The following is a 13,288-nucleotide window of genomic DNA, read 5'->3' as shown; positions in this document are numbered from 1 at the left end:
TCATTTCTTGTTTAGACTGACCGTCTCTATGTTGTGGCCTCCTGGATACAGTCTGTGGCAGCCCAGCAGGATGGAGAAGGCCTTGCGGAAATCTGCATTGAAGGCATAGATGATGGGGTTGAGGGAGGAATTAGCCCAGCCGAACCACACAAACACGTCAAACGTGGTGGGGCTGATGCAGGGGAAAGCCTCCCCGCTGCTCGACTGCTCGCAGAAGGGCACCATGCAGTTGAGGATGAAGAATGGGAGCCAGCAGCACACAAACACCCCCATGATGACTGACAGCGTCTTCAGCACCTTGGTCTCCCTCTTAAATGTCATTTTGAAAGAGCTCTCGGACTCTGCGATGCTGGACCCTCCGCCCATGCTGTCGTGTCTGTTTTTGGCACTTTCGGCCGCTCTCTCCAGGGCAGAGATCCTCCTGATTTGTCTGTGGGCAATGCGATAGATCTGGGTGTAGGTGGCCACCATGATGGCCACAGGGATGTAAAAGCTTATCAGAGACGTCGAGATGGCGTAGGTCCTGTTCAGGCTCGAGTCACAGTTCTCCAGGCCGTGGTAAGATGTAGCATTTAAACCTGAGCCGGTGAGAGGGGCGTAAGATTTCGTTTGGGCCTTGTGCCAGTTGAGCTGCACTGGGATGAAGGAAATGAGGACAGACAGTGTCCAGGCTACGCTGATCATCACAAAGGCCACTCTGGGTGTCATCTTCCTCTCATAGCGAAAGGGGCTGGAGATGGCCCAGTACCGGTCCAGGCTAATCACGCAAAGGTTCAAAATGGACGCTGTAGAGCACATAATGTCAAAAGCCACCCAGGTGTCACAAAAGGAGCCAAACGGCCAGAACCCAGCGATCTCTGTCGCCGCCTTCCACGGCATCACCAAGATGGCAACCAAGAGGTCTGACACGGCCAGGGAGATCACAAAAAAGTTGGTCACCTTGGAGCGAAGGTGTCGAAATTTGGTGACGGCCGCGCACACGAGCGTGTTTCCCAGCAAGGTGGTGAGGATGAGCAGCGAGAGGAAGCAGCCGGTCAGGACACGGCTCGATGCTGCGTCATCCAAGAACCCACTGTCGACGACAGTTGTGAAGTTCTTGAGATCCATCCCTGAACATGTGTGTGGGTTCGCGAAGGCTCGTTTAGGTCATACTGCAGAGTCGTGCTACATTATATCCACAGGATTAGAGTCCGGGAGGCCCCCCGCGCTGCTGCCAGGCGAAAAATCTCCATCACTGTTCCCTCTGATACCCGGCGACTGAGCAGATGTCGGAGGCAAACCCTCTCTGGGTTGGAGATGTGGCCCCTTGCTTTGTCAATCGGATTCCACATCATTTGCGCCGCGGCACCGAGGAGTTGGCGGTAACTTAATTCCTCGGTGGAACCAACGGGGCTCTTCTGTCCGCCCCGGTGGCAGGTCCCAAACAGCTATAATTTCAGGGATCCTCTGTCTGCTGGCCAGAGTCGCCAGCAGCCCTGTGGATTTAAGAAATGGATTTGGCAAGACTGGATATATCTGTATAAATAGTTGTTATAAAAATGAAACATTTTTTTTAAAGCATTTCCCTTTTAGTGTAGTTTCTTGTTTATGTAAGTTCCGATTAAATGTAGGCTTTACTTGTATAGCCGCTTATATTGTGTATTGACTATGATCCGATTTAAAATACCGTATTGGCTGCAACTGTCAGAGCGAGATTTTCCCACGAGCGCGTTGTAATTATTAAGGCATGACTCTGACCACGAGTCACACCTCCTTGCGTGCATTAGATGGGTTTTTTTTTTTTTCTATTTGAGTCTCTATCATCAAACTCACCTCTCAGTCACAGGGACGCGGTCAGCTGAAGCCTGATTTTTTTTTTTTTTTTTTTTTAAATTTCAAAATAAATGTCCCAGCGCCTCCATAAGAACTTCGCAGCGCAGAGTCCACCGAAAAGGGCTATTCGAGTTTCCCTGTCTGACCACAACAGAACCAAGGAACAGTCCGAGTGTGTCCTCGACGGGCTCCGCAGCTCGGACTGTTGCGCACCAATAAATAATACACACAGCAGGGCTGAAATGTCACTCAGCCGTCGCCGCGCTCGCTGCGTCCTCCCGCCTGTCTCCGGGTGCGCGTCTGCGGCCAGGGACCGTGCGCTCCGGCGGACTCAGTCTCACACCGGCGCTCTGACGTCGTCCCATTCAAGAAAAAGATGAAGAAGGGGGAGGAAAGCGTGTGAGTGTGGCCCCTTCGGCGATCAGCCCGGCTACGACTGCCTAATGCACAGCGTGATGCAGACAGGTAACACTTGGACTTGTGGTGGGGGCCTCGCATGCAGAGATTAGAGGTTGACCCCCCCCCCCCCCGCCTGTCATCAGCGGGGGATTCTCCTTAATTTGACCGAGTTCAATTGGTGCTGGGGTGTAGTTTAAAGAAATGAAGATGCAGGTTAGAAAACGGCGTCGGGGCAAGGGCCAAACACGCAGGGCAGTGTGTTACTGAGGCCACCTAATGGAGAAGGAGGACAAGTGCGTCAGCGGAAGGAGCTACAGCTGGCGGGACTCAGGGCTCCTGAGAAGGGGGTCACTTCTGTTCAGGGTTTTTTAATGAATGGAACCGAGAGTTTATGAGGGACGGGTTTGTGCCCAGGCAGGAGATTAGATCAAAACCTCCCATTCCCCGTCCACCCGTGCCGGAGTTGTCCGGTGCAGACCAATGTCACCTTCAGCCCGCAGTCCTCATTTCTCTCTGCTCTGACCGACCAAAAAAAAAAAAAAAAAATTCTGCACCGCTTGTGAAATCTGTCGGCATATACCCCTAGTTGTTTTGTTCAGTTCGAGCTGGTATCTCGCATGCAGAGCATCATGGGATGCGGAAACAGTCGTGACATGCCAGCTGTCACCTTACGCTGATGTAAGTACTTCTGACAGGAGGAAAAGAAACGGCTTTTACCCTTTTCCTCCACAAACATCCACCCTATCGGGCATTTAGACTCAAGGAGTGATGCAAATAAGGGAATAAAATAAGAAGGAAATATACTGTACTATTACCCCAAATCATTTTCCTTTTGCCATCTTTTTCTGACCGTCTCTCTCTCTGTTCTCTTATCTTCTCCAGATTATACAGTAGATGCCTATGTTCAGGAAAGTGAATGACAGTACCGTTCACCACTGTTTTTTGAAGGCGTGTTGAGCACCCAGACACAGGGCTTGTTTTCAGCGGAACACTGAGGGCAGTTTCTGAACCACTCCAACATTCACGGGGAGATGGTGACCGATGGGGATGTCATAGTCTGTGGAGAGGGGTCAGTGATTCTACACAGGAAACCTTTAAAGGAATAAATCGACATTGTGGGAAATACTCTGACTCCTTGATGAGAGTTGCCCTCTTTCATATTGGTCCACGCCTTTACCTACCACCACCTTTAGGGCTCGCAAATTGACGTGGAACATCTCATATCTCATCCTAACTGTAAGCGTCAAACCCTTCCCTTAACTTCAAACTGATTCTGTCCTGTGATCAAAAGTTTAACATGTCACATATTCAGTATCAGTGCTCTGTTCACCACTTCCAGCCAGAAATCATTGAAAATTTGGCCCAAAAACCTGCAAACTGGTCAAATATCAGTATCCTTTTCTGCCTCTGTTTTATTTAGGATTGTAGTCATTCCGTTTGTGCTTCATGCAGTCATAGAAAGACAGTGTGTTCTTTCCCTTTCCCTGGTCTTTTTCTGTGACTCAAACGCTGAGTTCTGCCGTGCTTCCAGGACATCAAAGACCTGGCAGCCAGTCAGGGTTCAGAGTTCAGCGGTCAGAGGTGGGACCAGGGATAGACCGGCGAGCTGCGGTGCACTGTGGACCCACTTCAGAGCGTCTCTCTCTCCACCTGCCTCCTGCTCTGCTAGTTTTCTGTGTTCAAAGATGCAGCTGCTGCTCCTCTAACCCACGGCCCATGCAGTTCCACGGCTCTTGCGCCACACAGAGGCTACTGCTGCATGTGCTGTGAGCTAAGGTTTCCCAAACACGCTGACTGTCAACTCCTCTGGATCTTACTTTGTACCAATGTAATGAGTCACGGAGTCACTCGCTCTTTTCACGCAGTGAAATGTGACTAAAAAAGATGTGTGAGAAGAGATAAGGCAAACCTCATCTGCAGACAGTGTTTCGCGTAATCTGTCAATCACCACATGCTCTCATGGATGCTTGGGCTGATAGGGCTTTAAACTCTCCAAGATCTGCCGTGTAGATGGTCAAGTCATGAACAGAACTCCTGAGTGTTTTTGGTCCAATGCAGGACGACATGTGACCCGGTCACCCGCAAAACACACAAGTGCTATGAGTAAGACAGCTGAGAGCAGAACAGGCTGTTTTGGGAGCCAAAATGTTAGAAAGCCTCCGCCTTCTCTCTGTGCTGCCACGTTTACGTGTGAGTGTGAGTTCATAGCTGTGCAGGTTCATGTGAGTTTATGTGTGTTTTGGTGTGCGAGCATGTCAATGTTTCAACCTTTACTGTAGAATAGACGGATAGATTGAATGGATAAAAGGGCTGCTGATTGACTGTAGCTCTCTCTTGCTCCATCTGCCTGTCTTTTATCTCTTTTATTTCTCTTACTTGTAAAACCGCTTATACTTTCACCTCGTGTTTGGGTCAAACACGAGGTGGGGAACTTTCTGCCTCCTCTAATTTTGCCCTCTTTACCTCCAACACTTCCTCCTCCACCTCTTCACCCAGCATTGCATTATAGCCTATAAGTATCTAAAGATTTTTTGACGATTTCAAGACTGAATTTAGCTCATGTATAAAGAAAATTCTGCTTCAGTGATTTATTTTAATGTGTTTTGTACACCATTTGTAGATTTCTACTTTATATAGTGAATGATTTCTTACTTGCTAGACCTTTTTATTTCTTTTGGCATCCCAATAAAAGCAGTTCAGTGGGATCAAAAATTCAAAGGGATTTACAAACAGTCAGTGTTCTGAAAATAGGTGATTTATTTGAAAACAGCAGCACAATATTCTTGAACACAAATAATGTTTTTCACATTGTGAATGATACTTTGTCGCATCCAGTAAGCTGAATACATCGTATGAAAAGTCTGAGGAAATCAACAGATGCATATAAATAAATAAATAATGAAATAAATACACATAAATAATGCTAATAAATACTAAAAATCTATATCTAATACATTGACCGGTCATTTCATCTTATGGGAAAACAACTGAAAATAAGTCTCTAATCATTAACAATTGAAGCTGCAGAAAACAAAAAGCAGGCTAGAATCTTCATCTGCTGTTTGAGTTGTTCAGGTTCCTGAGGAATTCAGCGTATCCACTAAAAAACACACTCGTGTTGTGTATCATACGGCATCTGGGGATAATCTGGGAAAGCGAGAGAGGGTTTGGGGTTATGTCTCATCTTGATACCCACTGCTGATGCAACAGTCACAAAGTAGAGTCAGAACTCAGTGTCTTTTGAAAAATCACACGTTCATATTTTTGTTGGCAAACCTTTGTTTTTGGTTTCAGATGCTGCAGGAGGCCCTCAAGTTCTTCGAGAAGGTTATTGTCATTTTCACGCACACTCACATTTTTGAGCAGAGCCTGCAGCTCCTTGGCGAAGTAAGCCACACAGGAAGACTGCGTCGGGGGAATACATACATACCGTCACGAACTGAGCTCAACATATCACACAGATACAAAGCTTGGTCGAGGTCCCTAAGAGGGCAGGTGGTGTTAAGAGGCAACACTTACCGCATTTTCATTTACGCGCATATGTGGCATGTGCACCAGCTCCGGCTGTAGGAACAGAATATTAATTTCATTAATGCGCCAAGCACTGGGTGTCCACTTTAACTGACATTAACAGTCATTGAGAGTGAGGTGTTCCACAGCAGATACACGAGAGCATTAAATGAAATAAAGTGTGATAATATCAATGCATTATACTTACAGATATTATATTGACTTTTTTTTGATTGTGGAGTTGTTGGAGTTTCTCCAGTCTATTTATAATCTCCCCGTTTAAGTTCATATCTACCGCAGTACTGTTGTAGAGATGCAGCAGGACAACAAGGGCAAATATGCACTTCATCATACGGTAACGCTGTCTCACTCTCTCTTGCTTAGCAGCTTCTTTTTGTTTTCTTAAGTGTGACTACTGATGTGATCGGTATCTGCCCATACTTTTATAGGCAGAAGTCAGCGAGGAAAAAGGAAGTCTGATGTCAGAATTCTACACCTACCTGGAAATGATCATTCCATTTTTGCAATGTGCGAATTGTACATTACATTACCGGTTGGGACAAATTAGGCTATTTAAAAACAAAAATTAAAACAGATTCTATGGCAAAAGGTTTAGAAAACGGTGCTGACTGTCTTGCACCAGGAGGAGAAAAATATTTTCATCACCTCTTTTAAGAATGACTGCCAACAGTCTTGTTGCATTGCATTTTGTAACAAGACAATCTTGATCGGACAATAGGGTTGCTAGTAACAAGTAGTTTGTTACCTTAAGTGCTCTCTACAAGACAGAAGAAAGCAAAAAGAAAGCATATAATATATAATATTTAGGAGCTGTGTTCTGAAACACAAATAGAAGACGCCTTCAACATTCTGTTATGAGATATTAAACTGGTAAATTAAAATGAATACAACAGCCACAAACACACAATGTAAAACCCTTTGTTGTTTTATATTGTAGGACAATATTATTTTAATTATTTTTGTCGCCAAATGGACAACTTATGTCTTCTCATACTAATAAACTGAACATTATGATCTTCACAGCATCCGCCTGGCTTATTACACATGGTCCAGAAGTGATCGTGTTTATCTATAAATAATCAGTGATAGCATCAGTCAACCAGACTCTCCCGTTCAACCTTGGCAAATCTGATCTGTTTTCTGCGTTTTCAAACATAGAAAGTGAGCGCTCTCTCTGCTGACATGTCAAGAGATGAGCACTGACGATCCGAGCTGTGCAATTTTCCTCTTTCATTCACCAGTTAGTGCTGGAGGTCATCCGACTAGGTCAATACTGTGAGCTCTCATGGCAAATATTATACACGTACCTATCATAGGGATGGTCTCCACACAGTAATCAATAAACTGAATGCAAAAGCTACCTGACCACCACTGCGAGAGTTGAACTGGTTTGTCTGACCAGAGGAAGCATGCTAAACATCAAAATGTTGCGTGGGCTTCCAATAAAAGGAAGTACTGAGATGGACAACCCCACCACCACCACCACCACACACACACACACACTCATATTTTCACGATTCATTGTCTGTGGTTAGGAAAAGCATTTCATGATTGTGTGTCATACTTCAAAGTAATGATTAGGATAGATAACTATTTTTAATAGTCATCTATCTGATGTCTAGTCAATAAGAAACCCTGACGAAATGTGCTATTTTTAATTTCATGTTTATCTTTACAAAAGAGGTGGTAACAAAATGGGGAAGGAAGACATGGGGAGATCCCATCCCCATACTGTGGCAAGTGAAGACATGTATAGTACAACTAATATTAGCATAGTTTCACTGAGTATGTCATACGAAACCAAATGAATGGGTAAAATACATTTGTATTCAAAATCTATATCTGTAAAATTTGAGGAATGTAAGACTGTGCAATGAATGTGGGCTGAAATGTAAATAGAAAAAAAGGCAGCAGCGGGGCATCCTCAGCTTGTGCCATCCATCTGCACCGCTTTTATGTTTTGGAAATGCAGCAAAACAAACAAGCTTTGGCAGTAGCACTGGCTCATTGTTGTCAGAGTCTCACTCCTCCATCATTTTGGTTTGTGTGTGTGTGCCAGTATGTTGTACATTTTTTTCCCTGAACTTTAAAAAAAAAAAAAAAAAAATGGTGCTTGAAATGTCGCACTGGCCGGCGTATTTGTTGTCATTCCATGTCATATTTGTGAGGAGTCTCCCAGTTCAGTTCGGACAAATCTTTTCTGATTGACATTCAACGATTTTACCATGTTTCTGTCCTAGTTGTCAACTTTTCACCTCCGCAAATTACGAAGTTATTCGAGATGCTTGACTTTTTTCGACACTGGGCTAGCATAGTTGTGACTTGTAAGCCTGTCACGTGTTCACGTATCACTGTCCCACTGTCAGCGGCGGTAATGTGAGATGAGAGCTGTGACTCACAAAACTGCCACTAAGATTGGATGTCCTTGTCTGAGAATAACTAATATTAATCAATGTTGACGCATAATGAACAATGTTGGATTACTGTTTCTTATTTCATGGGGTTCGGGGTTTTTTTTGGTGGTGATGCATATATGATAATATAGTATATATAGCATATGAGAGTGTTGAAATACTGATTTGAACGTCGATTACCACGGCAAAGGTAGAAGCTTCAAAGCTTCGAGGTATTCGGGTCAGCCGTAGCTAATTGTGTGAAGACTGAAAAAGAAAAAAAGAGCTTGAGAGAGAACTTTAAATCCCGAATACTTTCTCACCGCCAGACACCTGACCAAACACTGGCTGGAGTGGGTGTGCCTGTCAAATTGTCGGGTTCAGAAAGGTAGAGAATGTGTCGCAGCCTCTTCAAATTTGACACCAGAAAAGCGTGGTGGGAGGGGGGTTTTAGACACTGTTCCGACAAGCACTTCAGTTGAAGCATGCACATGCCTTTGTGGCGGCGAAGTTGGGAAGGAAACACTGATAAAACCCACATGTGAGCCATGTTTGGGTACGGGGAGCAGGAGAGTCATCATTAGCTTGAGCCCACAGTCCACCTGGTATCCCAAATACAAGACTCACCTTTTGGCAAATTGTTAACTGATATTGATGTTGTTTTATGGGAGTCATCATGAACATCCTGAAACAATATAGCGCAGGCATCAATCAGATAGCACATATACTGCATTTGGCCTTCCTTTAAATAACCAGGGTTTGCCCCCCTTGCTTACGTATTGTACAGTCTGATGGTGATGATAAGATGGTGAACATGTTTTGTTTTTAGGATTTCTCTTACAGATTTACATTACTTGCTGTCATCTATTGTTAAAGTTCTTGGACTCTCCCATATTTATAAATAACTATTTAATTTTTCTTCTCTTGTTGTTGCCACCATGTTACAGTTTTCACACAGGTATCACAATGTTGCATGACATCCCGATTACTGGATATATGTTTGGGAGCCCTGATAACAAACTCATCTTGTTTAGATGAACAAGAGACATCAATCAGGCTGTGACAGAGAATTAAATGTATTTGGCTGAATAATTTTGTCATTGACAGGCAAAACCCAGTTTTAGCAACTGTAATAGCTCATGTTCATTTCTTAAATCACAATGTTATGGAAAAATTTGCATCCAGACGGTCAGAAAAAAATTTTCTCTGAGGAATGGCTGATTGTTTCAAATATGTATTATTCACTCCTTGGAAGTAGACCAAATTAGATGAGTGTGACTGAAACTTGAAAAGACTTGTCTAAGTGAAACGCCGCAGGGAGTCTGATTAAAGAAGCAAATGAAAATGACTGCAATGTCCTTGTGCAATTTTGGGAGCCACACAGAGTCATAGGAAAAGTGCAGTCATTACAATGTATTTCCAATCTTACAAAGTGCTGTGAATTGACAAAAGTATGGGCTTCTCTCACGTTAAAACAAGCGTTTTGAAGTGAGTAATCTGACACTACTGAAAATGAGTTCGGGTTAGGTGTGCTGTGGTGAGCAGATCAATATCACAGGATATAATCACAACAGAATCCCATTTCTAAAAAACATACTTACGAATCCGCGAAGTGCATTTCTCCTAAAGGTTACCCACAGTATCTCTTAATATCTTTGTGGAGCTGTAGTTCATGACTCATTGCATCTATTGTGTGGATGTGGTTACAACATTTTGCAGCTGTCATCATGGAAGTTACTGGGGTGTTTTTGTCTGTAACACCATCAGTGAATGAATAATCAGATGAGTATGCAGGTATCAAGTTGTGGATGATTGAGGGGAACATCGCCGTTTTGTGCTCAGCAGGGGAATCTTTGCACAGAAAGTCACAGAACGGCAAAAAAAAAAAAAGAAAAGCCACCGGTGTGCCATCACAAATCCAAGATCAAGTTCCACCGTTTATTCCTATGCACATGTCAAATATGCACATGTATGTGTGTTGACCTTACAAGTGTTGACCAGAGACCTGATAAAGCTTGGAGCCAGCATGAACAGACTATGAGATGATCAGTGCCCCCCTGGGCACCGGTGTCTCAACCCCCCCCTCCCTTTTCATACATAGCATACTTCCAGACTGACACGGTTTATGAAGGTATCACAGTGGTTTCATTGTTGTGACTTCAAAGTGAAGATGTTTTCCAAAGGCAGTCAGATAAAAGAAGTAAATGAAAATGACTGCAGGGAGTTTTGACAAAACCTTTCAACTCTCCAACATTTATCGCACAGAGGCTCGGGCTACCTCTCGGGCCCGTTCAGCAATCCGTCCGTGGTGATGGCTGTGGACAAAGACCACAAATACCTGCACGGGGCCTGTTAACACTGACCGGGGACATCACCACCCCAAACCGATCGCCGATTATGTATGCGGAAACGCTTCACCCAGTTAACCTCTGCTTGCAGTAGAGATTCTCATAGGAAAAGCTCTTTGTAATGGTGTGCTCAGTATTAGCTCATGGAAAGATTGTTGTGTCTTGGTGTCTTTGATCTCTCAGAGTGGGGCCTGTATTGTATGGTTTGTAAATGTAATGTGGGTGAACCCGAGACTGCTGACTGTGAGTTTGGAAAAAACTTTGGTCAGCTCATGAGATTGCGTGTTGATAAACCATGAATCTTACATTTCCGTTGAGAAAACATTTAACCTCGAGCTTGGCTCATTCAAAGCTTAACTTGTCCCCATCAATACTAGATTTTAAATCTATACCCAGAAAGTGCAGGACCTTAAATGAGTTAATAGAAAAACATGATTCCTGTAAAATCTACTTCACATCTTATGTCTGGTGTGTCAATTACTTTGTCAATGGCAAAGCAATAATCTTGAGGGTTTGATTGTGTGTGTTTGTGTGTGTGTGTGTGTGTGTGTGTGTGTGTGTGTGTGTGTGTGTGTGTGTGTGTGTGTGTGTGTGTGTGAAAGTACTTTTCGTGGACATTGCCGCAAAAGAGCTTTAAAGCCAACCTTTTTTTATTCATGATAATGCCATGACAAGGTTATTTTTAATTATAATAGCTTCAAATGATGAATACTTTACTAATAAATAGAAGGAGCAAAAGAGATTTAAAATTTCAGGTATATTACAGAAGTGATAACAAATAACGTGTTGATGAGTTTGTTTATTTCTATATGAGGACACATTGGAGTGTATCCTTATGCTAATATCATTGCCCCCCGACAGAGACAAAAGCTATGTTCAAATTGTAAAGCGTTATTTTAAGCTTGTTTGCTTGTTTGTTCAGTTTATCCAACGGCTAGTTAGTACAGTAGCATGAAGTAAAAGTACTTAATGAGGAGTTTTCTATCCTCCACGGGTTTGGACAACTGTTTGCCTTTGAACAGGGGCAAAAACCCAGGTCCCTTATTTCAGCGTTTCAGAATAGACAGTGAGAGAAAGCCTTTTGTGTAAATTTGTCACTCGTATTTCCACGTTATTGGACTGTGGTATTCACTGAACTGCAGGGAGAAACAGGAGCATCAGGCTTATGGCTCAGAGGTTCCCGGTTTGATCCCCAGACCAGCAGGCTGAACCTGGGAGGAGAAAGTAACTACCACTGAGGTGCCCCCTGAGCAAGGCTTTGAACCCCCAACTGCCCAGTAGCCGCAGGTCAGTTTCTGCTGGGTTGAAATTGTGCGAGTGTGATTAGGGCAAAATCTAAACAAGAAAAACTTTTCAATATTCTCAGTTTGCTGAATTGAGTTTTTCTAGTCATCAAATGACCACTGGCAAACTATTTGTTCCAGTCATTTAATAATCAGAGACTCTAATCACACAAACTATTTGGACATGAATGGCCCAACATTCGGAGAGATAGAGGGAGAAACAACAGGGTTAAGGAGAACGATCCACTAAACGCCGGTCTGCGATAATAATACATGTATCGAGTATTCCGGCCATTATCCAGTTGTGCCAGTGTGATGGTGGTGTTTCTCCCGGGATAACTCACGGACGGAAAAGTATAGATTTCAATCAAAAATATGGTGCAATTAGTTGTTCAGGTCATGTAAGTTGTGTGTATGTGTGTAGCAAATGCTAACTTTTTTTTTTTTTTTTAATCATAATCGGTTACATTAATCATTCCGCTTACTTTGTGTTGGGGCAACATGGTTTCCTGCAACAATAAAATACATCAAACAAGGCTCAATAGCATCTTATCTTTGAGTGAAGTGATTGAAAAAACCAAAGTATCCACAATCCACAAAATAGACACAAAAATGCAGCACCTAAGGCCGAACCAACAACTGATTTCAGCTGCCAAAACTGTTTCTTACGCAAGGTTTTTGTCTTATCACATTTTAGTTCTGTTATCGTGTGATATCAAAGCATCTTTGTGGCAAACTGCTTATACCACATACTTCCTTTGAAGGCATAACTGCATGCATTTTTGTGCTTTTATCTCAGTTTGAGCCAAAGATATGAACCAAGAAAAGTTATTTCATTTCATCTGTGCAACACCAATGTTGTACAACTACGGACAAAAAAACACTGACAGGGAAAATTGACAGAATATAGTACATAAAGTATGAAGCATATGTAATAGATATGAGGAAAGTTTTGACCCCAGATTAAACATTGTGACCCCCTGGAAGCCCTTTTACATCCTTTTTGAAATTCACAATGTGATATTTTATATGGAATTTATGAACAGTCCTTGTGGGTGATTCTAGATACTTTCACATTTATAAATAAATTCTTATTTTATAAAATAATCTAGTAATTTATGGTGTATTTATCATTACCGCCACTTGATATGATGCAAATCAGAAACCACGTTCAGGAATATTCATGTCACTGAACAGCCGCACTTACAACACACACTCAGCAGGACTTAATTAATTTGTGGACATCATCTAGCAGTAAAACATCAAGCACTATCGGCCCAACAGTGTCTCATGGTGCGCAGTGCATGTATGGTAAGACAGGAGACTCCCAAATGGCCTGCTTCCAGTTTTTGCTCTGACTGTGTCAGCAGGCCTTTCTCAAACGTACAAAGCCTGTCTTGTCTTCATGACATCAAATGCACATAGGCACTTAACAAACGGGCACTCGACAAAGATTTTACGGTTCCAACTCCCAAGGTCCCTTTATTTCACATCGCAGTCCACTGCGGCTGTAGAGGTGTTG

General features: G+C 43.2%; 1 protein-coding gene across 1 annotated transcript; it reads right to left on the bottom strand.

The window, feature by feature from the left end:
* Positions 1 to 1,107, bottom strand: drd1a (dopamine receptor D1a). Its single transcript, XM_040120185.1, has one exon. It carries the CDS (start codon positions 1,105 to 1,107, stop codon positions 1 to 3), a length of 1,107 nt encoding a protein of 368 aa, XP_039976119.1.
* Between the last annotated feature and the right edge of the window lie 12,181 nt (positions 1,108 to 13,288).

The sequence above is a fragment of the Xiphias gladius genome, chromosome 23 (assembly GCF_016859285.1).
Source record: "Xiphias gladius isolate SHS-SW01 ecotype Sanya breed wild chromosome 23, ASM1685928v1, whole genome shotgun sequence".
Taxonomy (NCBI): Eukaryota; Metazoa; Chordata; class Actinopteri; order Istiophoriformes; family Xiphiidae; genus Xiphias; species Xiphias gladius.
Note: the sequence above shows the minus strand (reverse complement) of the source record. Positions and strands in the feature narration are given on the sequence as shown.